The 26884-nt window shown below is 55.6% G+C and overlaps 1 protein-coding gene across 3 annotated transcripts in view; it reads right to left on the reverse strand.

Annotated features, from left to right (window-relative positions):
• The window catches only part of KIRREL3 (kirre like nephrin family adhesion molecule 3), a 460715-nt gene that overhangs the window by 40625 nt on the left and 393206 nt on the right, over window positions 1-26884 (reverse strand). For all 3 annotated transcript variants that reach the window (XM_056107712.1, XM_056107711.1, XM_056107710.1), the window contains exons 3-4: window positions 19203-19352; window positions 13876-14025 (exon numbers count right to left, since the gene is read on the reverse strand). In XM_056107712.1, coding sequence (XP_055963687.1) covers window positions 13876-14025; window positions 19203-19352 — 300 coding nt within the window. The remainder of the gene's footprint in view (window positions 1-13875; window positions 14026-19202; window positions 19353-26884) is intronic.

Consider the following 26884-nt stretch of genomic DNA (forward strand, 5'->3'; position numbering starts at 1 on the left):
TTCATTTATTTTTTATGTTTGTTTTTTTTTTTTTTTTTGCTTTTTGGGTCACACCCAGTGATGCACAGGGGTTACTCCTGGTTCATGCACTCAGGAATTACTCCTGGCCATGCTCGGGGGACCATATGGGATGCTGGGAATTGAACCTGGGTCAGGCCGCGTGCAAGGCAAATAAACTACCCACTCTGCTATCACTCCAGTCCCACTGTGATTCATTTAAAAATAAAAAATTAAATATAAAAAAAATAGGGCCACAGATGTATATTCAGGAGTCCTTATGGAAAGGTCTCACCCCAAAATGAGCAAACTAAGTCCAATAACACACAAAAAAAATGATTATGCACCGTAACTGAGTGAGATTTATCTCAGGAATTCAAGGTTGGTTTAACATTTGAAAACAATTCATGGAATAAATCTTATTAGTAAAGAGCAACCCCCTCCCTTTCACCCTCCCCATCCCCAACACACACACACACACACACACACACACACACACACACACACACAAAATGCAAACACACACACACATACATGGTCATCCAAATAGACAGAGTATAAGCATTTCACAAAATTCAACATGATCTGTGGGAAAAACTGTTACAAAAGTAGGAACCGATGAATTCCTACTAATCCAGGACTCAAGGAAAACATACCACTAACACATTGATCGGAAGACTGCTGTCCCCAAGACTGGGGAGAAGGTGAGGATGGCAGCTCTCACACTTTTATTCAAAAACAAAAGCTATACCAGTCCACAATCAAAGGACACCAGATTGAAAAAAAAGGAGAAAAAATATTCATCAACTTAGACAAAATTATATGGAATTTTTTTAGAAACTTCTACAAAAATCAGTCCAATATGAAAAAAAATGAGATCACCAAGGTTATAAGACCAAGATTCATATACAAGTAAACTGTAAGCCTATGTGTTAGCAATAAGCTTTAGCAATAAACTTGAAAATGAAATTAAGAAAACAGTTCTATTCATTAATAGCAAGAGAAAGAGAAATGTATTTAGGAAAATATTCAGCATCAGAAGTATTGAATATTCCAAAAACCAAATGCTGCTGGGGAAAATGAAAGATTTAACTAAATGGAAAGACATTCCATGTTCATGAACTGAATATGTTATAATATTAACAATATTTTAGCTCTCCTCAAATTGGTCCATAGCTCTCACACAATTTCTATTATAATCCCAGCAACCACTGCACAGAAATGGACCAATTGATTGTAAAATTTTTATTAAAATGCAAGGGACGGGGCTGGAGAGATAGCACAGCGGGTAGGGCGTTTGCCTTACACGTGGCCAACTGGGTTCGATTCCCAGCATCCCACATGGTCCCCTGAGCACCACCAGGAGTAATTCCTGAGTGCATGAGCCAGGAGTAACCCCTTTGCATCGCCAGGTGTGACCCGAAAAGAAAAAAAAAAAGCAAGGGACTCCAAATAGCTAAAAAGTTTTTGGAAAAGAAGAAACTTGGGGTACTTAGCATCCTGATGCTATAAAGGTGATCAAACAGTGTGAGCTGGCAACTGAACAGACTTCTAGATCTCCTTGTGTTAATTAACCAAGAGCTTGAAATAAACACATTTTTGTTAGGTGACTTTTGAGAAAAGTCTGAAGACAGCTCCAGGGAAGATAAGATAATCTTTTCCAACAGATAATGAATGCTGAGACTACTGGATAACAGTTAAGATGCAGAAATCTAGGTTCTTGCCTCTTGTCGAATGAGAATTTAACTTCAAACGACGCACAGACTAAATGAGAAAGCTAAAACCTTGAAAATTTGTCAAAGAAGATATAGAAGTCAAGCTTGCTGACCTTGGGTTATGTAGGGCTCTTAACTATGACAACAAAAGCACAGTTCATAAAAGAAAGCTATTAAATAGTTTTGATGAAATTGAAAGACAGTTAGACTCAAAAGATCGTCAAGAAAAGGAAAAGACGATTGCATGACCGAGACTTAAACATGAAAGCTTTGTAACTTTTCCTACAGTGATTCAATAAATAAATAATTAATTAATAAAAAAAGAAAGAAAAGGAAAAGACAAGTGACAAACCAAGGGAAAAGATTTGCAATCGCACATGGGACCATAGACTTGTAGGTAAGGCCAGAGAGGAGACTGTGGTAGGTGGGTGGGGGGGATGCGTTCAGTCCTCCCCCCAGGGATTTCTGAGTACAGAGCAGAAATAGCCCCTGGGTTTGCCCCTAAACTACAGCAGCATCTATCTTGTATCTAGGATCTATCAAGAACTCTTGGTAGTCAAGAAATGATCCAATTTAAGAACGGACAAAAGATGTGAATAGGGTGTATGGTGCCGCCAGTAGGTCAGTCTGTACCTGTGAGGAGAGTGCATCAGCAGCCTCAAGGCGCCTTCAGGCTTCCAGATACCCCAAAATTGCTGCTGTGCCTTTGGCCAGATCCCAAAAACTTGGGGCAAAGTTTACCAAGAAAGTAAACAGCCAAAAGTTAGGTATGTGGGAAACACACCCACAAACCACCTCCGGCTCAGCTATATAATTAGAGGCATGGCCTCTCGTTCCTGATTGAACTGCTTAATGGCCATGATCCCAGAGACTCAGAAACAAATCTCGAAACCCAGTAGCCTTTGGCAGAAATACGTCCAGTTCCTGCAGTAGGTTACCAGTGCTGGACCAACCCAGGTGGGAATAGGTTTTGTGCCTTGGCCTGTTCCCCTGGGCGGCCTAGTGGCCGCCATCCTTCGGAAGCCAGTCAGGTTGGGGCCCCCAGTGACAAGACACGCAGGACCTCACGGGATGTGGGGGGAGCCGGGCCTGTCCTCCCCACCCAAAGGAGATCCTAAGTCATTGCCCATGAATGGCCTCTCTGGCTCCTGATCAAGCTGCTTAATGGCCATGATCCTAGAGACTCTGAAACAAATCTCGAAACCCAGCGGCTTTTGGCAGAAATGCGGCTAGACCCCGCAGTAGGTTACTGTCGCTGGGCCACCCCAGGGGGAAAGGGTGCTATCCCTCTGCCTGCTTCCCCCTGGCGGCTCGGTGACTGTCATCCTCCAGAGGCCAGTGAATAGTCAGGCTTGGGCCTGCAGTAACAAAACTTGTTGGGCCTCACGGGATGGGGGTGGAGCCCGGCCTGTACTCCCCACCCCAAAGAGACCCCAAGCCATCGCTCACGAACGGCATCTCTGGCTCCTGATCAAGCTGCTCAACGGCCATGATCCCAGAGACTCAGGAGCAAATCTTGAAACCCGGTGGCTTTTGGCAGAAATCCCTCCAGATTTAAGTGTTAAAATTTCGGAATTTCAAAATCACATGGCCCTACTGCAGTCACGTGACATCATATGTTATTCATAACCAGCAATAGAACACAAATTGTCTACTGTTGCCTTTTCAGCAGGTCTGAGTGTTGGGGTAAAATCTCAAATAATAATGGTGGGTCTGGTGTTGAAATATTGAATGAGATCAAAGTAGAGAGAGAGTAATGTGGAAATCATCTGCCCCACAGGTAGGGGGAGGGTGGGGAATGGGGGTATACTGGGGTTTTTGGTAGTGGAGAATGGGCACTGGTGAAGATACAGGTGTTTCATTGTATGACCGAGACTTAGACCCGAAAGCTTTGTAACTGCTCTCACGGCGATTCAATAAATACAATTATAAAAAATAAAAAAAAAAAGTAAGGTGGAGTTCGTGCACAATTCAATCAGCTAATCAGTGGCTGAATAAATAGCAGTACTCCTACATTAAAAAAAAAAAGATGTGAATAGACCTTTTACCAAGGAAAATAAATGGGTTGAGTATGTCCTGTATGTATGAACCCTTGGATTTGATCTCCGTCCACCCCCCCCCCAATCCTGTCACATCCAAAGTGCTCAAAATTAAAATGAAAATTAAAGCCATAATGGTATGCTACTTCTAAACCATGAGGATGTCGGCCTTAAGAAGGACAGATAACAACAAGTGTTGATGAGACTGTAGAGAGATGGGAATGTTCATGTTGCTGAGATAGACGCTGTGAGACACGGAATGTGGTTTGGGGACACTTTAGAAAGAACTGGAAAGCAGTGTTTTTCAGTGACCTGGCTCTTGCCTAGGAATCTCCCTGCGTAAAAGGAAACAGAATCTAACTTTTTTTTTCTTTTTGGGTCACACCCGGCGATGCTCAGGGGTTACTCCTGGCTCATGCACTCAGGAATCACTCCTGGCAGTGCTCGGGAGACCATATGGGATGTTGGGAATCGAACCTGTGTCGACCATGTTGGCTGCATGCAAGGCAAACGCCCTACCTGCTGTGCTATTGCTCCAGCCCCAAGAATCTAACATTCTGATAGCACTGCTCACAAGCAGTCCAGATGCCCGCCGTCCGTCCTATGGCGAGTCAAAGTGAGTCATCTCCAGACAACAGAGTGTTACTCAGCACCAACCCGCAGACGTGAACTGTGGACCCGGGGCACCTGAGATCAACCTCAGAAACATCCATGTTATGTCAAAGGGGCCAGTGCAAAGGCCATCTGGCGCGTGATCCTGCTTATGGGTCTGTCTGGTGTCACAGCAACTGGGGCCGGCTTTCCATTTAGGGTGACGGACATGTCCGAATCCTGGACTGTGGCCTACTGGACATTTTCCCCAAATCAAGTTGTAGGATGAAAATGGGTACGGAACTAAGATTGTTCCAGAAGGAAGGGAAAGGCCACCTCCTCTGGGATGTTGGCCCTGACTGCTCCCTCCGCTCTTTCTCCGGGAATCTCACGCCTTAGACTCCGCTCAACATGTTTGGGGAGCATATCTCCCCTTTTTATAAACATTTAAGGAACAACCCCATTTCCCATTTCTTCCCACACCCATTTCTTTCTTGGCCGTAGTGCAGCGCCCTCTGCTGGAAGAGAAGGGGCATGAGGGAGAAAGGTCCTGGTTGGGAGCCATCACCCATGGGTGCTGCCCAAGACCAGCAGCTGCTGGCATGGGATCCCTGGACTGGGGGGGTTCCTGCCAGCTCTGGGTCTGTCCATGCAAGCGCAGGCTTTCAGGACCCCTCACTGGCTTGCTGAGTGCTTAGAGAGCTGTTGGCCAAGGCCAAGCTGGAACCTGGGGCCGGGGCTGAGAGACAGCACAGTTCAGCTGCTCCCGGCTCTGTGCTGGGGGTCCCTCCTGGCAGGACTCAGGACCGGAAGCCGGGCCTCCTGCATGCAAAGCTCAGCCCACTGAGCTCTCCCGGGCCCTGCTAGATCTTGGCTCTTGAACCTGAAGAAGCTCCTCCCCCTGCCCCAGGCAGCCTCCAGCCCGGTTTCTTGGGCTGCTCTGGAGATGGTTCCGGAGTACCCTCCTGCGCCTCTGTCTGGGTGTGCAGGAGGAGGGTGGCATGTGTCAGAGGGGGGCTTTCTGGGTGGGACAGCAGGCTAGCCTGCTCCCCACCTCTTGTCTTCACCAGCGGAGCGGGTTGCTGGTGCGGTGGGGCGGGGGTGGGGTGGGGTGGGGAGATTCACACCCTGTCTGACACACTGAACTTCAGGAGGGCTCTTTCCTTCATGAACGTTCACAAACACCTTCAAGATAGCTGTGTGTGTGTGTGTGTGGGGGGGGGCTGGAGTGATAGCACAGTGGGTAGGGCATTTGCCTTGCAAGCAGTCAACACGGGTTCAATTCCCAGCATCCCATATGGTCCCCTGAGCACTGCCAGGAGTAATTCCTGAGTGCAGAGTCAGGAGTAACCCCTGTGCATCACCGGGTGTGACCCAAAAAGAAAAAAAAAGGTAGGCGAGGGGGCTGGAGCGATAGCACAGCGGGTAGGGCATTTGCCTTGCACGCAGTGGACCCGGGTTCAATCCCCAGCATCCCATATGGTCCCCCAAGCACCGCCAGGAGTAATTCCTGAGCATTGCCGGGTGTGACCCAAAAAGTGGGGGGAAAAAAAAACAAGACGGGTGAGGATGCAGCTCTGGGTGGGTCTGCAAGCTGCCTTGCAGGGGTGGGCTCAGCTATCTGTCTTGGGCGGGGCTGGGAGGGTGGGCGGAGGCAACTGCACAGTCCTCTGAGCCCCCCACTCGCAAACCCTCCTCTGTGTGGACAGAATCACTTAGACATGCAGCGGGCAGCTGCGGCCCTGAGGCCTAATGGGCTGGAACGCGGATGGTGTGGGTGAGGCAGGGGGGGGATGGGGGGGGACAAGGCCTGCCGGGAGAGGGCCCCTGATGCCTTTGGCTTGCTGCGCACGCCGCCTTCCTGACAGGGTCCTGGATAGGCCTGGAAGGAGCCGGAGGGTCAGAGCAGACTGTTGGGAAAAGGCTGGCGGGAGGCCAAGGATTGGAGCGTGAGCCTGCGAGCGCAGCCGCTCTGCTCCTGAGAAGCTGGTTTTATGCCGGCCTGGGGGACATCAGGTCCGCCTGGCAGAACCAAGAGGGTAAATAAAGGCACGAGTGTGGGCTTCTGAGATGCCTCAGATCCCAGGCCATGCCCCCAAACCGTCGAGACCATCAGCATCTTTCCCTGCCCGAACTGCCCTCTGCCAAGGGACTTGGGCCCATGCGTGCCCGGGCTCTGCCTCCTCGGCCCCTGGGGTGTCCAGCCTCTGCCCAGCTCTGGGGCTGCTCCTGTTGATCTCCAGGATCGTCCAGGGTCGCCCCACCCCTCCCCCCCAGGCCAATCTTCGGCACCCCACCCCGCCCGCCCGCTGCTGGGGAAAGCTTCCGTTTAGCGCATTTCCTTTCTCATTTCATGCTGTAATGGAGATTCATTGCCAGTTTTAAATCCATAATTTGCCATGAAACCCTTGTCTCGGGCCGGGGCTGAGGTCAGCCCGGGGAGGGACAGTGCTATTTTTAGCGCTCAAAGGCTCCCTGTCTGCCCCTCTCCTGCCCCCTCCCCACGTTACCTGGGGACTGGTCATGGCCAAGTCAGAGGCCACAGCTGGATGGATGCCCAGGGGACTGGCATGGGAGAGGAGCGGTTGGCCTCGAATCTGGGGCTGCCCCTCACTTTGCTTCTCATCCTGGGGAATCCACAGAGAAGTGGGACCTCACTTTGGGGGGCCACTGCTATTTCCGGGCAGACAGGAGAGAGGGAGCTTCAGTACTTGTGAATCAGCAACACTTGCCAGGGACGTCTGGTCTCCAGTGCAGGGCACGCGTGATACTGAGCAGAGTATGCGTGTGTGTGTGTGTGTGCCTGTATGTGCATGTGTGTGAGTGTGTGAATGTGTGTGTGTGTGAATGGACACGTGAAAGTGTGTGAATGCATGCAATGAGTGTGTGTGTGTGTGTGCGCGTGTGCAAGTGGACATGTGTGAATGCATGCATGAGTATATGCAAGTGGATGTGTTTGAGTACCTGCGTGAGTGTGTGTGTTTGAGTATGTGTGCAAGTGGATGCGGATGGATGCATGACTATTGTGAATGTGAATGCATGTGTGTGCATGAGTGTTCATGGATGTAAGTGTGAGAATGTAAATGTATCTGTGTGTGAGTATGAATAATTAGTGTGTGTGTGTGTGTGTGTGTGTGTGTGTGTGTGCGTCTATAGTGTCTGTGGGTAGTGTCTGTGGAGAAAGCTCTGTAATTGGCCAGTGGGTCTGGGACTACCTTTACTGCACACAGGATGCTGAGAAGCCCCCAGGGCAAGGGGTCCGAGCAGGTGAGCAGAGTTAAACCAGGACAGCGGAGTGGGGCCAGTGGCCAGAGAAGGGAGGAGAGGGCCTGCTTCTGGCCCCGGGGCCACTGCAGTTGCCCTGGCCTGGTTCCTGCCGGGTGGGGCTGGGCGGGCTGGCGGCAGGAGTGGGTGCAGGTGAGGGTGTATAGCTCAGCACCCCTGCTGGAGCCCAGGCGACAGGGACGGTCTCTCCCTCCTCTCCCACCTCCGCGTGGCTGCTGCCCTCTCCGGGGGTGACTGCAGTGTAATGAACGTTGCACACAGCACAAATGAGATACGGCACCTCAGACCAGGCCGGGGCCCAGGCAAACATGCTTAATAAGGAGATAAGGAAATCAATTCTGCTGGTCTTCCTGCGCGGGTGGGGCTGAGTCGGGGCTGCGGGTTGGCCCCAGCACGCGGTGGGGATCCTGGTACCGCAGCCGAAGGCGCAGTCAGGATGATGCTTCTATACCCGCTGCGTCCAGCCTGCTCTGCCGTTCCGGAAAGCCCCTGCTGGGGTCAGAGTGGTAGCACAGCGGGAAGGGCGTTTGCGTGGCACGTGGCTGACCTGGGTTCAATCCCCTGCACCCCATACAGTCATCCGAGCACCATCAGGAACGAATCTGGAGCACAGAGTCAGGAGTCATCTCCGAGCACTGTTGGGAGTAGCGCCCCTCCTCCCCATCGGGGAGGCACTGAGGCAGCCCCTCATCCTGACTAGGGAGGACGCTGAGGTCCAGAGCAAAGGGTCGACCAGACCACGTCCACACTGCGGGCGGCTTCCTGGGGCTGGCCTCTTAGCCTGAACTGCTGTTGTCTCTGAAAACAACACAACGCACGTCACAGCTCAGCGGACCCCGCACATCACACACCACGTCCCATGGCAACAAATACAACACACGGCCACACCACACAGCCTTCTGCTCTAGGGGCTGCCCCCACACAGGGCACCCTGCTCATTATAACCCCCCAGGTCGTCCTGAGTCCTGGCACCACCTAGTGGCCATGCTGAGGACTCCCTAGAAGAATCCCACAGACTCTGCGAGGTGTGAGGGGTGCAGGAGAGACATCACCCAGGAGACCCAGACGGGGAGCCACAGACGTACACCTTGCGAGACAGCGCGTGGAGTGTTGCGATCAAGCTGTGTGCGGGGAGCTAAGGGCGGTGCAGAGCAGGGTTGTTCGGGATGAGTGGTGTTCAGGGAAGGCTTCCTGGAGTAGGTGAGGTACAAGCAGAGTCCTGACAGGTGAGCTTGAGCTGGTAAGGGAAGCACAATCCGGGCAAGAGCACTTGTGGGGGGCAGGTGTCCGAGGTGGTGTGTGGACGCAGCTACGTGTGTGTTGGCATCTCCGGAGAGGGAGCAGGTGCAGCCCTCACTGCTCTGGAGGGGCGTCCCACTCCGGAAGAACTGCTCAGACTGCCCTCACTGACCCGGAGGGCGCTGGGCTGGGATTCCTGCCCACCCCCCATTTCGACACTGGGGCTGCAGACCAGCTCTGCCTTCTGCCTTTATTAGGTTACTCTTAAGACCACCAACCCAGGAGCGAGGGGCTTGGGATTTGGGGTTCGCTGCCAATCCTGGGGACTCAGGAAGCTTCTGCCTGTGACTTCTGTGGGTCAGGAGCTGCAAAGGGAGCCAGGGGCTATCATTTTCTGGGGTGCCCCTCCCAGGGATGCTGGGGATGAAATGGGGCCTCCTGAGTGCCAAGCTGCTCTCTTGACCTTGGGCAACCCCTATAGTATATATATATTCTCCCTCCCCCTTTTTGAACCTCAACAACAGTGCTGGGGGCCTCCAGGACTACTCCCGGTCCGGTGGCGCTGGCCTGGATGGGGGGTGTGCGGTGCTGGGCGTGGAACCCCAGGCCTCACGCTCGCCTGGTATGACCTTCACTCTGCTGAGCCCGTGTGTCGGAAGGATATCCGAGTTAAAGACGTCTTTGGACTTCATCGGCCCCTCTCAGTATCTGGGGCTTGACATCGTTTAAAAAGCCACCCTGAGTTATTTGAACGGACTAAGTCTCCGCCGTTCAATAATTCATGTTGATTTAGGAAGCTGTACTTCTAACAGGCGCCCAGAGACGGCAGAGCTACTCGTAGGAGGGGTGAGGAGGAGAGGGAACGGGGAGGGGGCTGGGAAAGCCCCTTTAATAATGAATGTGGCATCCGCCATCCTCCCTGCCTCCTCCTCCCCCCCCCCCCCCCCCCACACACACCTCCACCTTTTTCCATTTTCTCTTTACTGCAGCCTCTGGTATCCTCTGACCTCTGACATAGCGTCAGGGGTTTCATCAATGACTCTCCCGGCCAGAGTGGCAAGTGGGGCTCCCTGGTTTATGGGTGAATCTCTAGCGCCCAATCTACATTCGCACAGTTATATACCTACCAAGTCCTTGCCCTCCACCTCTCACCTGTTCTGGGTTCCCCAGAACCCTGTTCCCCAAGTTTCCGGGTGGCCTGAAGAAGGCTCACAGTGCTCCTCTGACAGCGCTGGACTGGGATGGTGGGGTGTCTTCCTAGCCCGGGGTTTCTGCAGCGGGTAGCAGCTGTCTGCATGTGTGTGAGTGTGTGGGTACGTGTGGGTGCATGTGTGTGAGATGAGTATTCATGTGCGCATGTGTCTTCCTGTGTGTGCATGATTTTTTTGTGTGTACACGTGTGTACATGCATGAGTGTGTGTGGATGTGTGTGTGTTAAAATGGAAATGTATTATCTGTGTCTTTGGTTTTCTAATTGGTGGATAGCACGTACGCTAAAGAGATAATTTTGGTTGTGAGTGGAATATTTTAAAGGTACCCACCTTGTCTGCGCTTTGGGTGAACCTCCCTGTCACGACAAGCTCATGTGTGTGCGTGAGTGTGTGTATGTGCATAAACAGGAGTGCATGCATGCATGTGTGTGCATTTACATGTGTGTGCAGGAGTGTGCTGTTGAATGTATGTGTGTGAGTGTGAATATGCATGTAGGTGTGTGCATGTGTGTGTGTATAGGCGTGCAAGTTCACGTGAGTGCATGTGTGAGTGTGTGCATGTGTGTGTGTGTGAATACTGTTTCACGCTAAGAGATCTCTCCTTTTATTATCCTCCTTGTAACAGACGAAGAACCAGACACTCCACCCATTCATCCGCTCGTTTATGTGAAAAGCCTGAATATGCCGGCAGACCCCCCCTGGTCTGGGGGGCTGCTGGGGAGCAGGCCCAGAGAACCAAGCCGGCCTGCAGGCCGTGCACGGACGCACAGCAGGTAAGGTGCTAGCGGGTTTGCCGCTCCCCGGATGCCAGGGCCTCGAGGCCCAGCCTGGCCGAGCATTTGCAGAGATGGTCAGACTGTGTGCGGGGAGCTGTGAGCCGGGGGCTGGCGGAACTCGCCGGATCCCCTTTCCAGCCTCAGAGCAACAGCCAAAGCGGATCCCTCCTTTGCCTCGGTCACCTCTGTCCCCTCAACAGTGCCGCTCCTTACGGAGCTGGGGCCAGACAGATTATTTGGAGAACATGGTGATTCACTGCCACCTTCAATGACAGGGGAGGGCTCTCCCAGAGAGGTTGAGCCACTGGGCTGATGCCACACAGCTGACTAGAGACAGGATCGAGCCTCTGACCTTCGGGTCTGCCATCTGTCTATGACCCCACGCTCCCCAAGATGCCCAGATGTTGGTTTCCACCTGGTCTGAGTCAAGGCCAGGCTCTTGGCAGCTGGCGTGCCACAGAGAACCCGAGGCTCGACCTTCAGCCCCGCGCCCCCACATCCCTGCCGTCTGGCCCGGCTCAGCCTCCCGAGCTGGTTCTCTGTCCTCCTCCCTGCCCTCCCCGCATCTCCGCGCCAAACAGAGACGCGACACTCATCGCGCCCGGAGACTTGGCTGCGGGGCCGGGTCCCCCTGCAGCCGACGCAGGCTTAGCGGCGCACACACAGCTGTTGGCTCTGTGATCTCTCGGATTCACCCTCCTCACTCGGGGCTCTGACGGAAGACCCCTGGGGGCGTCCCTCTGTTCCAGCCAAAGTGTTTGCTTTGCAATTTTTGCCCGCACATACCATCTGAGTTTGCTCCCACATCGTCTGCAGGTTCTCATCAGGCTCTTGCTTTATTTAATTAAAAATCTATCTCAGGCAAATACAGACTAAATTAGGAAGTGCTCTCATCCCGGGAAGGCGGGCAGGGAAGGCCGCCCTCCCACGGGGCGCGGGCTGGGCCAGCTTCCCAGGCTGAGATGTCAGGACAGCAGATGGGGTCCTGGCTGGCGGGGGTAGGGGGTGCGGCTGGCCAAGGGAGAACCCCTCCCCCGCCACCGCCGTGCCCTCTGCAGGAATAGCCGTGCTGCAGTGCTGGGCGTCCAGGCTCAGACCCCAACCAGGGCTGAGCTTGCTTCCGGCTCTCTCTGCTGGGGCCACTCCCTGGCCTGCACCCCCAGCCTAGGCAGCTGGCCACCCCTGGTTTGTTACTCACCCCTTTCCTCACCCACCTCGGAGGGCTCTGAGCCATGGAACCGAGCTCTGTGCCTCTAAGTGGCCCAGTGCTGGCTCTGGGCTGTGGAGATCTGCAGGAACGCCAACAAGCTCTTAAATAGTTCATTCTGAGTCTTGGCCATGGACCGCCCCCTCCACCCCACCCCACCCCACCCCACAGACCTCCAACCCAGCAGCTGGGGCGGGGCAGGGGTGCAGGGTGGAACCAGGGTTCCTTGCTTCTTGTGACGCACGCTCGCATGAAGGGGGATAGTGAGAGAAGCCACGTGAATCAGGTCATGAGACTTTTACTGACAAGTTCAGGTTTTGTTTTGTTTTGTTTTGTTTTGGGTAGGGGGATCTCAAGTGGGCTTCTAGGTGCCACTTCTGGTGATACTTGGTCAAGTGGGCTGGACGGTTCAGCACTTGGGCTGGGGGGCACTCTGGCTGTGCTCGGTGCCCCCAGGCTTGTGGTGCTGGGGGTCAACCCGGGGTCCTAGTGGACACAGCTACACCCTGTCCCTGAGCTCTCTTTCTGCCCAGTAGCTGCTGAGTTATAAAACCCTTGTTATGGGGGTCACTTCCGGTGGGGCTTGAGGGGCTCATGTGGCAGTGGGGCGGAACCCCACGCGCACGACAGGCTCATTCCCAGAGTACCCTCCCCCCACCCCCCAACTGCTGATTTTAACTGAAAGAGTATCGGAGGATGAGAACTGACTTTCTAGACCCTCGGGACCCTCTGGGAAGCCGGAGGACCGTGTGCAGAACCCAGAGACTGGAACCCCGCTGCCAGAGCTCACTACCCACGCCCACGCTGCCGGGAGAGCCAGCGCTTGGCCTCTGCCTCCTGCCTCGCACCAGCTGACCGTGCAAGCAAGCCCCTCGACTGGTCGTCTCTCTGCTCGCACTGGGGTGAGAGTCCATCCTTGTTTGCCAAAACGAGGGGCGCCAGGACTCCTAGAGGGAGGAGCTGGTGCTTGATTTTTGCCCCCCCAAACCCCCCTGTGTCCCTCACCCCCCCCACCCCTCCCCCAACACACACACACACACACATCTACATTAGAAGAGTCGAGCTGGTGCATGGAAAAGGGGTTGAAGCTGTCACACCTTCACATTCTTGCTGCTTCTGTGCCAAGGCTGGGTTCCTGCTGTCCCATGTTTCAGCGTGCCTGCGCACACTGGCCCCTGGCCCTGGGTGCAACTGACGGGCGGGCACTGAGGCCTGCCTCCAGACAGTTCTGCTCAGGGCCAGGGGGACGTGGGGGCAGCTCTGGTGGGGGACAGGAGCCTGAGAAGAACTTTCCTTGGGGTGATTTCGGCTGTCCAGTTCTTTGCCCAGCACGAGGACAGGCAGGGGGCAGTGGAGGCTGGGGAGGAGCAGGGTCCCCGGGGGGTTCCTGTGGACACACCTGGAGGGGACACTCAGGTCCTGATTCTGACAGGCTGGAGGCTGCGTGGGACTTTCACACCCAGAGGGAGGCCAGCTCAGCAAGGGCACTGGGGAAGGGGCACCGGGGCCCTCAGTCGAGGCTCAGGGGGTTCAGGCACAGCCTTCACTGTGTCTTCACCGCCCGGCACAGCCCCCGGCAGAACAGAGACACGCAGGACCCCAAGTGGCTTCCGTAGCTGGCGTGAGACTGCACAGAGTGGTGGACCTCCGCCTCCTACGCCCACTTTTCTCCTTCCGGTGGGTGCGGATACCAGGGGATGGCAGTGGCCAGAGTCGCGGTGGGTGGATAACCCCAGGGCTGCACCTCAAGTCTGGCCAGAGGCGCTCTCTGGGGCCTCCCGCCCGGCCCCTGCCCACCCGCCTGACGGGTCTTACCCAGCACCGTGAGGCGCGCGGGGCGGGAGCGGATGGCTGCCTGGATGGCCTGGCACTCGTACACGGCGTCATCCTGCAGCTCGGCCCGCAGGATCTTCAGGTGGTGCTCCCCGGACAGGTGGTTCCCCACCACCAGGTACTGCGGGTAGCCTGTGGGGCAGAGGCTCATCACCTCGGGCTGGCAGAATGGGGGCCCGGGGCTCAGGGTGGGGCGTGGGTGGAGGAGGGAGACACACAGGGCCCTGGGGCTCATCACGGGGGAGGGGGGTGGGCGGAGTGGGGGCCCCAAGGCTGGGCTCATGGGGGTGCTGGGCAGAGCGGGGAGGCACCCAGGGCATAGCAGGGCTGAGCTCAGAGCGGAGAGCACGGGAGGGACCCATGGCTCCAGCTTGTCTTGGGGTCAGGAGCAAAGAAAGGAGGGTTTCCCCAGGTGCGGGGTCATGTGTGCATGCATGTGCGTGTGTGCTGGTGTGTGTGTGTGTGTGTGTGTGTGTGTGTGCATGTGCTCAGGGATGCATGCATGTGTGCTAGTTAGTATGTATGTGCAGGTATGCATGCATGCGTGTGTGTGTGTGCTGGTTTGTGTGCACGGATGCACGCGTGTGCTGTGTGCATGTGTGTGCACATGTGTGTGCATGTGGTCCGTGTGCGTGTGTGTGTGCGTGTGAATGCTATCTATGCCCATGGGCCTCCGTATCCAATGCACTGTGGGTCTGAAGTGGAGGAGTTTGGGGGAGGCAGTAATTAAAGAGGGGCAGGGGGACCCTGGGTGGAGTCAGACACGGAGGGTCTCAGGCAGGAGCCGGTCCCCAGGCTGGCTTGTGTGTTGATAAGGAGACACACAGACAGGCAGACCAGGCTGGCTAGCGTGCACAAACTGAGAGACGGAGTAAGAGGGAGAGAGAAGGGGGACCTCAGACATGCTTGGGGAAAAGTGAGGAGTTCTTTTCTGAGGAGGGTCAGGAGATAGAAATCTCGGCCACCCCCACTCCCCAGCCCCCTGCCCCTGGGCCCTGCAGGTTTCCACTCAGACTCAGGGACCACCCCACCCCCAAGCCTGGGGCTGCTTTATGCTCTCAAGCGCTGCGGCCCACCACCTCATGGCATCCCCCAACTTCTTCCCTGACAGTGGGAACATCAGGGGAGGAGACGGGCTTTGGGATCCCTTGGACAGGGGAGCAGGGCCAGGCCCGGGGGCACAGACAGAGCCCTGAGCTCTTTCTTTAGTCTCCTGCATCCAAGAAGTGACCACGAAGCAAGGCCCCATGGTGGAACCCATGTGGGGAAGACTTCATTTGTTTAAAAAGTCAGGATGCCTTTGATTTAGTTAGATATTTATTTTTGGATTTTGGGCCACACCCAGCTGTGCTCTGGGCTGCCCCTGGCTCTGCGCTCAGGAGTCGCTCTGAGTGGTGTCAGGGACCTATGGGTGCTGGGGATTAGACACAGCTTGGTGGCCTGAAAGGCGAGTTCCTTACTTGCTGCACCGTCTCTCCAGCCCTGTCTGTCTGGGGCCTCACAAGCAGCACTCGGAGGCTGCTCCCAGTGACACCCTGCTTGATGGCTCCGTGCTTGGTGTTCCACACGACCCTGGTGGCCCAGTGCAGCCTGTGCCTCTCTGCCCTGCTCCTATTCTGTCTACCTGCCGACATACCTACCCATCTACTCCCTATCTACTATATTTTCCATCTACTATTTACTATGTATTTGCTATCTACTATCTATCCATTTATCTATCAAGTGTTTGAGCCACTCCTGACAGTACTCGGGGTTTAGTCCTGACTCTGTGCTCAGGAGTGACCCTTAACATTGCTTAGGGGACCACAGGAGGTGCTGGGGATTCAAGCCAATTGGTTGAAAGAAGACAAGCAAGAGGTGAGACGGTGCACGCTGAGGTCTCTCCCAGGCCCTGCAGAGGTAAGGCGGTGCATGCTGAGGTCTCTGGCTGGGCCCTGCAGAGGTGAGGCGGTAGGTGCTAAGGTCTCTGCTGGGTCTTGCAGAGGTGAGGCAGTGTGTGCTGAGGTCTTTGTTGGGCCTTGCAGAGGTGAGGCTGTGTATGCTCAGGTCTCTCCCAGACCCTGCAGAGGTGAGGCAATGTATGCTGAGGTCTCTCCCGGGTCCTGCAGAGGTGAGACAGTGTGCTCTGAGGTCCCTGCAGAGGTGAGGTGGTGCACCCTGAGATCTCTCCCGGGCCCTGCAGAGTTGAGACGGTGTGCTCTGAGGTCCCTGCAGAGTTGAGGTGGGGTGCCCCAAGGTCTCTCCCAGGCCCTACAGAGGTAAGGCGGTGCATGCTGAAGTCTCTGGCTGGGCCCTGCAGAGGTGAGGCAATGTATGCTGAGGTCTCTCCTGGGCCCTGCAGAGGTGAGGCAGTGTGCCTAGAGGTCTCTCCCAGGCCCTGCAGAGGTGAGACGGGTCTCTCCCGGGTCCTGCAGAGGTGAGGCAGTGTATGCTGAGGCCTCTTTGGGGCCCTGCAGAGGTGAGGTGGTTCCCAGGATGGAGGGCGGTATAGAGCCCACTGTACCCGTACCCAGTTGGTGTAGGAAGAGATGATTTTCCCAGTCCAAGTTTTGTCTCTTTCTGAAAATCCAGGCTTTTCTTCATGACACCGTTGTCCCCTGCCATGCAAGTAAATGGTTCCCCCTCTCCCCAAGTCCTGGCTGTCCCCCTTGCCCCAGGATGTTCTCCAGGCAACATATGTTCATCTGGGACCTGATATCCTCCCCTTCTGCCCTCTGCTGGGCTTTGGGAAGGAGCCAGGAGCAGGCTGGAACAGGGGCTGGTGGGGTGCCCCCTCTCCCGTCCATCCTGTGATTAGCTAGGGTCTCCTGCAGGCTTCCTGGCGGAGCCTCTGATTTTGTTGCCTTGTGTGCTATGAGCAGCGGGACCCCCACTCTCTCCTCCCGAGCTGCCGCAAACATCAGCGATGGGGTTGTTTGTATTCACCTAATTAGGCGCGGGCTGGGGTGTGCGGTCCTGGGGACTGCCATCAGCTTTGGAAAATGCGGGCCTGGCAGATGGGGAGGAAGGGCCCATTCCGTCCCGCGGTCCCGGCTCTCGCTGCCGCCAGGGGAGATAGATGGGATGCTCCGGGTTCTGCCCGCTCTCTCGTGTCCTCATCCTGCCATTGGAGGAAGCTCCGGCATCTTCTCTGCTGTCTGCTCACTACAGAGGATGCGGGGAGCGACGGGGAAGATCGGAGGAGAGAATCTATCTCAGATGACGGTGCAGAGTCGGGGGGCTGTGAGTGCCAGTGGCAGTGTGGGATGGAACTTGAGGGTCTGACAGCAGAAGGAGAGCAGTCTGGGGGCTGGGTTTTTGGGGAGTTAGGAATCCAGGCCTAATGCCTCGGGCCTGGGTGCATGTTTGGGTCAATTTCTCTCTCCATGGTGACTCTGTGTACTTGTCCCAGGGGTGGGGCGTGAGAAGCCCTCTTTCTCCTCCTGTGGATCTGGGTACATTTATTAGAGACCATCACTGGTATCACTTGTCATCCCGTTGCTCATCGATTTGCTTGAGCAGGCACTAGTAACGTCTCCACTTGTCCCTGTCGCGTGCTAGTGTAGCCCAATGGCGTCTGCTCGCTCCAGGAAAATGAAGAGCTTCAAACTGTTCGTTCAGGTCTTGACAAAGAAGTCTGACCATCTTGTAGGTGGGCAGCCAGGCATTCTTTTGACGTCTCGTGAAATCCAGTCGGTAACAGCTCTAGTCCAGCGGTCATTTCCAACTTGCATTACGTGTCTGATTTTCGATGCCTTGGCAAACGAGGCAGCGTCTCAATCGTCGACGGAGGTTGGAACTCCGGATTCCTTCTCAAAAAAAAATCGAAAAGATGTGCCCAGAGCCGAAGGCTCTTGGTCCTCTTAACTATTTCAAAAATGGGCCCCATTTGAGTTCATCGGAGAAGAAACTTCTGAGAAGAAAACCCTCCTGTCTGTCTGTGGGCATGGGCCGCTAATCTCCTCTGAGGGCTGTGTTTCCCAGCTCAGGTGGAGAGGGAGGGTGACATGTCCTGCCTGAAGGACACAGTGGGGCCACACTTCAGGGACAGGCAGAACTGGGCTGCAGCAGGGCCAATGGCTGCCCTGAGCCTCAGTTTCCCCAGAGCAAAAAAAGCATGGGAGCAAGGCCTCCCTGAATGGGGTCCTGAGCCCTTCTGCTCTCTGGTGGTGCCAGCACGCAGCACTGTTCAGCCAGACACGGGTTTGTCCTGGTCTCCAGGACACTCTGAGAGAAGAGAAGCCAGGGGGCCCAGGAGCTGGCCCAGGGCTGGAGCTGGCCAGTTCTGCTGGGAGGGAGAGCCATGTTCTCTACTGCCACGGGCTCCTGCCTGGCGTATACACATCAATCGTGGAAATGCACAGGTGTCCACGCAGCGCTGCCCATCCCACGGACTCTCGATTGGTGCCAGGGGCTGCACCTTATCCACCCAGCTAACCAAGACCTTCATCTTCGACCAAGGCTCAGGATTGCCCGCCGGGTGTCTGGGGATTCTCTCACGGGGCTGGGCCACTGCTGAGCCAGGCAGGAAAGGGCCGAGTGAGCCTGGAAGGTTCTAGCTTCCCCACTCTCAACCACCCCAGTTTCTTGGGGGCAGATGAGCTCAGAGCTCCCTGGTGTTGCCGTGCCCCGCCTCAGGCTGCTGGAATGCCTGGCGTGCTTCCACGTGTATTTCTGGTGACAGGTAGATCTCGGTTTGAAAGACTCATTTCTCAACCCTCATGCTCCTGGGTGCACCTTGATTTTTATTTTCTTGCAGCTCAATCTCCTAAGAGAGGCAGAACTTCTTTTTCATCGATGGTACACCTTTTTCTTCTCCTCTTGCCCTCGGAGGCGATGCTCCATCCTGGGAACCCCGGCTCCATCCTCAGCTTCTGTCTGGGCCCCACTTAACGCACAGTCTCACGGCCGACCGGGTTTAATCCCTGGTACCCCATACGGTTCCCTGAACTCCGCCAGGAGTGATCCCTGAGCACAGAGCCAGGAGTAAGCCCTGAGCAGAGCTCGGTGCTCCTCCCAAATAAAAGTTTACCAAGAAACAGGAATATTTAACTTCTGGAGTTGAGATTGCAGGCATCAGATCTGACTTTAGGACAGACCCTCCCGGGTGGAGCTGTGTTCTGTGCCCACGGAACACCAGAACAGGATGTTCATTTGTGATTCACTACTTGGAAGTGAATCCCTCAATTCCTCTGTACCCAGGGCCCAGGGCTCCCTAAACATGACCCCAACTGGGGAGACCTGGGGTGAAGGTTGGGAATCCAGACCCTCTGGCCTGTCCGGGACCGTGAATGGCTGAGTGAGGTCTGGGGACGGTCTGGGGTACTTACTGGAGAGGTCCCTGCCCACGCCCAGAGCCAGGCCGTCTTTGATCCACAGCACAAAGCCTTCGTACTCGGGGATGGCACACAGGAGCGTCACGGGCTGGCCTGACACCACCGCCTGGTCCTGCGGCTGCTGACTGAAGGAGTACACTTGGCCTGGGGAGAGAAGGGCACAGCGGTCAGGATGCATCCCCCTTTTCCTAAAACAGCCACATGGGCCCAGGGGACAAGGCCTCCCTGGGGTGTCTCAATTTCTGCCTGAGACTCCTGGCAGCTTCTGGAAACTTCCGGCCTGCCCAGCAGAGACTCCCGCCCTCAGGAGCTGGAGCCCAAGGGCAGGTCGTAACACACACATGCACACACACACACACATGCACAGCCACATGCACACATGGGCACGTGCACACACACACACACACAACCACACGTACACACAGACGGACACACCTGCATACATATATGCACATATACACAAGGTATACACAGAAGCACATGCGTGAATGTGTACGCACACACAGGCAAAACATGAATGTGCACACAGGGGCACACACACACACACAAACACCCTGGTCTAACCACAGTCAGACTTTCCTGCTGCATTTGGCTATGCCCTCTGCTGCCCACAGGACGCTTCTCCTCCACCTCCCTCTCTCACTCCCACTCGAGCAGGGCAATTGGTACCCAAGAAACAGTAGCCTTGTCTCAGGCTCCCAGCGGAGCTGGGCCAGACCCAGCAGGCTGCAGAGGAGGTGGGAGGGAGCAGGGCGTCTGCTCTCCTCTGCCTCTTGCTTAGGACTGCAGACCCTGCGCCAGCTGGTCACGACTGTGACCCCCCACACCTCCCCAAGGGATGCTGAGTCATGCAAGTGACTCAGCCGGTATTTCGCTGAGCACCATGGTCCAGCTGAGCCTGTGTGGGATGCACCAGGCTCTGTCCTAAGATTTCAAGCATCAGCTCGTTGATGGTTCCATCCTTATGACAGCCCACTAGGCAGGTGCTAGCCTCGACCCTGTTTTCCAGGGGCCAAGGAGGCGAGGAACGTGGCAGCCTGCTAATTACCTGCTTACCTGGGAGTGCTTCCTCTGCTTTCAGCGCACACATGAGCCGGTTAGCACCTGTCTACACTGGGAGTGCCTGCTCTGGATCTGACAGCACACAATCCAGCTAATCCCCGTCCACACTGCGTGCACCTCCTGGGGGCTGGCCAGCACACAGGATGACAAGAAGGGATTCTGTGCCCCCCGGGAGCTGCAGCTGCGTGTGGGATGGGATCTGGGTCTTCCCTCAGTTCACCCAACACCTGCCCTTCCCCCTGTTCCCCCCCCCCCCGCCCCCCACCCATTTTCATGTTTCCATGCCTGAGAGTTACTTGGCTTCCCAGTCAGAGTCACTGCCCAGGGGCATGCAGCTAACAGGAACTGCTGAGTCCTTGTTCTCTGTTTGATAGGGGCCTCCCCTGCAGTGCTGGGGGCCAGGGCCACTCCTTAATGTACATCTGCCATGTGCCCTGACTTCAGAGCTCAGCCCTAGAGTTTGGGGGCTCACCAGGGCTACAGCAGGACTCAGGGCTACAGCAGGACTTAGGTGACAGCGGGACTTGGGGTTACAGTGGGGACTTGGGACTACAGCAGGACTCAGGCTATAGCAGGACTTGGGGCTATAGCGAGTCTTGGGGTTATGGAGGGACTTAGGGTACAGCAGGACTCAGGGCACAGGGGGGACTCGGGGCTAAGGCAGGACTCAGAGTACAGTGGGACTTGGGTCTACAGCAGGATTTGAGTCTACAGCAGGAACGGGGCCACAGGGGGACTCGGGGCTATAGGGGGACCCGGGGCTGTGCTCCACACCTAAACTCCCTCCAGTCCTGAGTTCGATTCTCCTCTACCCTGTGCTGCACAGGGCAGGGGCTGAGGACAGGAGCAGGATGCAGCCCTGAGAGGCAGGGATGGCCACTGCCTTCCTGTCTTGGACCACAAAGCCCCAGGATCTGGCCACAAGGCAGGGCGGAGCAGCGGGCCCCTAGCAGGCATGTGTGGCCCGTGGAAGCAGAGGAGATGGACGTGGCTGCCAGCCGGAGGCCCTGGAGGAGCACGGGGGCCTAGGGAGAGCACGGAGGCCCTGTGGGAGGAGCATGGAGGCCCTGTGGGAGGAGCTGTGGCAGGTGTGGGGTCTCCAGCCTGATGAAATCGTGGCTGGGCCTCTGAGGAGTCCCATTAACAATCAAATTGGCCTTGAATTGTGGGAGTAACACTTTTTATTCTGATTTGAGCTTTACAAATTAGATTTCATAGGACATTTTAATCAGCTCTGTGTGCTGGGTTTTTTTTCCCCTCCCTGCTCTGTCTCTTCAGGTTCTCTGTTGTAATTAGAGTGTTTCTGGCACCAGAACAAGAGAGAGAAGGAAGGAAGAGATGAGAGGAGACTGGGGAGCGAGAGACTGGGGGAGAAGTGGTAGGGAGGGAGAGAGGGAGAGTGAGGGGAGGCGGGAGAGAGGGGAGGGAGGAGTGGGCTGGCACCAGTCAAGGTCAGCCTGGGCCCTGGCATGTTCAAGGTCAGACAGCGGGTCCAGGTGTCATTCAAGGTCACAGGTGGGATCCCAACTCAATCCTCTGTGACTGTCTGTCTGCTGCTGCTTCTCCTGCGCCCGTGGTACTGTGGTACCACTGTTTCAAGAAAGCCAGGTTTTGATTTTCTGAAGACGACTCTCTCTTCCAAAGAGGCCACACCCTCAGACCACCCAAGGCGGGCAGGGTTTGGGGGACAGGAGTGATTTCTCGGTTCTCCCGTCAGTGCGCTGAGAACCTCCCCACCCATGATCAGGATGGGGTACAGCACTGCACTTGGGGGCCCGAGCACAGGATGCTTAGTGATGGTTGGGACGTAGGATCCAGTCACAAGGTGGATCGGATCCTAATCACGAAACCAGCATCGTTCTGCTTGGACATGGCTAACAGAACTGATGTGACTGTACTGACGGCCAGCTGGGACAGGGACTATGCCACAGGTGACCGGAGGCGGGGGCGGGGATTCAGGGCATGCAGAAGCACCCCAGGCCCATGCAGGGGGACTTCAGCTTTCAGTGCACCCCATTCCCCGTCCCAGCCCATCCCGCTGGGTGTCCTTCCCTTCTGCTGCCCAGCCACTGTGTTCCAGCCACTGTGTCCCTAGGTCTGGCTCAACTTCTCTCCACGACTTTTCCAGAGCCCTGGGTTTTAGGGCCTCCTTCCTGCCACCAGGACCCCACCAGCACCCCCACCTCTTCCTAGCCCTGACCACACGCCCTTGTCTTGTTTGAGGCACTGGCCACTGTGCATCTAGCACAAATGAACCACCCACACCCGGCTCTGGCAGCTCCCTGCTGCCCCCAGGAAGACTCAGTCAAGAAGACCCCACTATTCTCCAAGAGGGCTGAGGTGGGAAGGGCCCAAGCAGTCTCTGATGGGTGGTCGGTGGTGCTGGGGGCCCGGCTGCCTGTGTGTGAATCACTTAAGATCTTTCCCCAACAATTTGATTTATTTGCTTAGTTTCTGGGCCACACCCAGCGGGTGCTCAGGGCTGACTCATGGCTCTGCACTCAGGAATCAGTCCTGGTGGGCTCAGGGAATCCTAAGGGATGCCGGGGATCGGACCGGGGTTGGCTGCATGCAAGGCAAGTGACCTCCCCGCTGCCGCTGTACTGTCTCTCTGGCCCCTGAAAAACTTCTCATCTTTTTAGTACATTCAAAAAACTCCAGATTAGGCTTTTTTTTTTCTGGCCAGGAGTGCCTTTGGAACAGCAGCATCCAAACCTTTGTGGTTCCTGGACTCTTTCTCTTCCCACACATCCACTTTCTCTCCCACCCCTTGCTCCCCAAACACCTCCTCCTATTCTTGGGGCTGTGTCTGGACCCTGATATCAGGGCCACCCCGGAGATCTCCAGAAGGGACTGTGCTCTCACCTCTAAGGTTCTCAGAGTGCCATGGGCTGACCTTCGCTCTGTGGGTATGTTTCCTTGCCCTGCAGATGCCAGGCGGGGCAAGGGAAAGACCCAGCAGAGACCCAGACACCGGGCAGGACAGTGGAGACATGCGCCAGGCAGGTGAGGGAAGGGACTCTGGTCCTGACGCTAGCAGTGTCCTGGGGACCTTGTCCTCACCTCCCAGCCGCAATCTCCACATCTCTAAAGGGGAGGCTGGGGCCGGAGAGACAGTGCACGAGGTAAGTTGGGCCAGTCCAGCCAGGTTCCATGCACAACCCGCCCCCCCCAGCACCCTGGCCCCCCTCCCCTACTACCCCAGGAATGATCCTGAGCACAGAGTCAGGTGTAAGCACCATCAAGTGTATGTGTGTGTGTGTGTGCGTGTGTGTGTGTGTGTGTGTGTGTGTGTATCATGCATGTGCATGCGTGCAGGACACACCCACTTTTACAAAAGCTGCAGATGGCATTTTTATTTACTTGTGGGGTCTCTGAAGCAGACCTAGGGGAGCCGGTGATACTCAGCCAACAAGGCCAATGGCTCATTGCTCATACCTGGTGATTTGGCACCACTTGGGCGCGGCGATGCTGGGGCTTACCAGGGTCACACCCTGGCATTCTTGGGAGTGGGGGGCACGGAGGGACAGGGATCATGTTCAGGTCCTTGAGCAATCAAGGCACGGCTATCTCCCTGGCTCCCGAAAGATATTTTTTGTTTTACTTTACTTCTTTATGTTTTGGGGGCCATACTCAGCAGTGCTCAGGGCTTACTCCTGGCTCTGTACACAGGGATCCCTCCTGGAAGGCTCAGGGGACCATCAGAAGTGCCAGGGATCCAGCCTGGGTTGGCCCTGTGGAAGGCTAGAGCTCTACCTGCTATATTATTGCTCTAGTCCCCTGAAAGATATTTTAAAAGAGAGTGTTCTTATTTCCCTCACTGTCCACAAAGTTTCCTAGCCCAGGACCCTGAAAAATGCCCCCCCACCTCCCCAGCGCCTGTCATCAGGGGCCCGTCGGCTGGGCAAGGGACCTTTACAAATTGGAAGCTGAACTGACTCGAATCCGTTTTCTCCCTGAGTCACTGCTGGACTCGGCAGTCCCCGTGGCCCCTGGGCCCTGCCTGGCTAGCCATGTGGAACAGACTCAAATGTCGCCGTCTGCTCTGTCCTGGGCCACCAGGCGGGGAGGCTTAAGAATACTTGTACCAGGGATATTCGCTGCCAGATTGCAACAGGCCCGGACAACGTAAACGCCCGTAGGAGATTAAGGGAGTGACCTGGTCTGGAGGAGGAAGAGCGGAGGGCCGAGCCTTCAAGGTGCTGTGAGAAGGGGTGGGAAGGAAGACGCGACATTCCTGGACATCCGAGCCACGAGCTCTGCGGTTTTCCGGTCGCTCCGCGCACGGCCCTGCTTGTGTGAGGCTTCGGGTTCAACTCTCAGCACTGTCCACATGCCATGTCCAATCCCTGTGCGTGGCCTGGAGACCCCAAGGCCCCACAAATTGGCATTGATGCCAAGGGTGCCTCGAAGCATGGCATCAGCCACCACAGAGGGAAACAAGGGTGCTGCGAAGTGACATGGAGGTGTCAGGGTGCCAGCGAGCGGGCTAGCCCTGAGAGGCTGTGGCAGCCGGAAGGGGAGGGTGAAAGTGACCATCTCCGGGGCCCCTGCAGAGAACTGACAGGTGCATCTACCAGGTCTGAGGGCATGAGACAAATAAGTGGGTGCACCAGGAACCAGAGGGAGGGTGGCGGTACCCAGCAGTGGGGACCTGGCAGCACCCAGAGAGATCGAGGGAGATGGGGGAGAAGGTTGGGCAGCTCAGAGGGAACGGGCACGGGGAGGGGTCACTCAGGGACAGCTTCTGAACTGCCCCTGAAAGATAAGGGGAGGAGGTTGGGGGGTTAATTTCCCAGAGTGAGGGACACACATGGAGTGTGGAGGGCAGTTTCTCTGGGAACCCAAGTGTCCAGTGGCAGGGGCAGGGTGGGCCCAGCGTGGTCCTCTAGGGCTCGGTGTCAGTGTGGGTGGGACTGTTGGTGACAAGGACATGCATGGGTGTCCCTCATCCCTGTGTGTGCTCCACCATGCAGTGCAGACCATCTGTGAGACCCTGATGCCCGATCCGGGGGCCCAGGCAGAAGGTCCTTCTAGTTTTGTTTTGTTTTGTTTTGGGTCATACCCTGTAGTGTTCAGGGGTTACTCCTGGCTCTGCACTCAGGGATTACTGCTGGTGGTGCTCGGGGGACCATATGGGATGCCGGGAATCGGACCCAGGTCAGCTGAAGAGCAAATGCCCTTCCCACTGTACTGTTGCTCTGGCCCTGGTTCTTCTAGTTTGGGCTCTCACTGGTGGCCTCAGTGACTGTCACTCCTGGGTCAAGCCTCGGCTTTCTAACCCCACTTTTTAAAGTATGTGAACTTCAGACTTGAGCCAACTCCCCGGCTTTCTAGTGCACTCAGCCCCTGCTATGGAAGGCACTGGGACAAGCCTGTGGTTTGCATACTTTAAATACATGCATGGAAATAGATGAAGATAATACAGGGGTCAAGGCACTTGCCTTGCACGCAGCCCACCCCAGTTCAAATCCTGGCACATCTGGCTCCTTGATCCCTGCTGGGAAGGATCCCAGGGCACAGAGCCAGGAGTAAGCCCTGAGCACCACCGTAGTGCAATACTTGACACCCCCACCCCCAGGTAGTGCCATTTTTCTCTCAACAGAGCCCGGCAGGGGGTGCTACTGTGTTGTCCAGCCTGGGTGCCCCTATAGGAGACCGATGACCACCCCTGCCCCCAGGATCCCTTTGTGAAACATTGACAGAATCAGAGGCTTTATGGGCACCCTGATGGGAGGCTCCCTGAGAGGAACAAAGCAGGCCTTGGACTGGGGTCTATGGCGCAGTTAAGTGACACTTGTCTGGAGGCTCCAGGTCCTTGTGGGGTTCTGGGCACCTCGTGCCCGGTGGCGACATAAGAGTCTCCTCCTGGCTGCTGAGGGGTCACTTTCTTCTGGAAATAGATGGTCGCCATCCCCCCTCGAATTCCTCCCACCTTCAGAGCCCAGACACAACTCTTAATTATCTCTGTTAATGGAAAGGAGCGAGGGTGTGAATAATCCAGAATGATGGACATTCCAAAATAATGAATAATCCCAAGTAACATTTATTTTCAACTTGGAAATTGCATTTTGGCATTGGCATGTGAATATGGATGTGTTCTGATGTTCTGGGAATTTTTAATAATTCTTAATGGATGGAAATAACCCCCAGGGTCAGAGCCCCTTCCCTGAGCCTCCTGCACAGGGGGTGCAGAACAGCTACGTGGTAGTTATCGGGCTCCCCACATTGGGTCACCCCACCACCACCACCCATGCCCTGCTCTGGGGCTCACATCGCCCTAGGAGGGGCTGTGGAGGAACTGCTTTTGCTTTTAAAGGACTCCCTTCCAGCTGCCATGATGGAATAAGCCAATGATGGTCGGAGGGATCGTTCAGGATGGGAGTTGTGTGCTGAAAGTAGATAAAGGACCAAACGTGATGGCCTCTCAGTATCTATATTGCAAACCATAATGCCCCAAAGTAGAGAGAGAGAGTATGGGGGAAATTGTCTGCCATAGAGGTAGGGGGCTTGGATGGGGGGTATACTGGGGACATTGGTGGTGGAGAATGTGCATTGGTGGAGGGATGGGTGTTTGATCATTGTATGACTGAAACTCAAATATGAAAGCTTTG

The sequence above is a fragment of the Sorex fumeus genome, unplaced genomic scaffold (genome assembly GCF_029834395.1).
Source record: "Sorex fumeus unplaced genomic scaffold, SorFum_2.1 ptg000169l, whole genome shotgun sequence".
Taxonomy (NCBI): Eukaryota; Metazoa; Chordata; class Mammalia; order Eulipotyphla; family Soricidae; genus Sorex; species Sorex fumeus.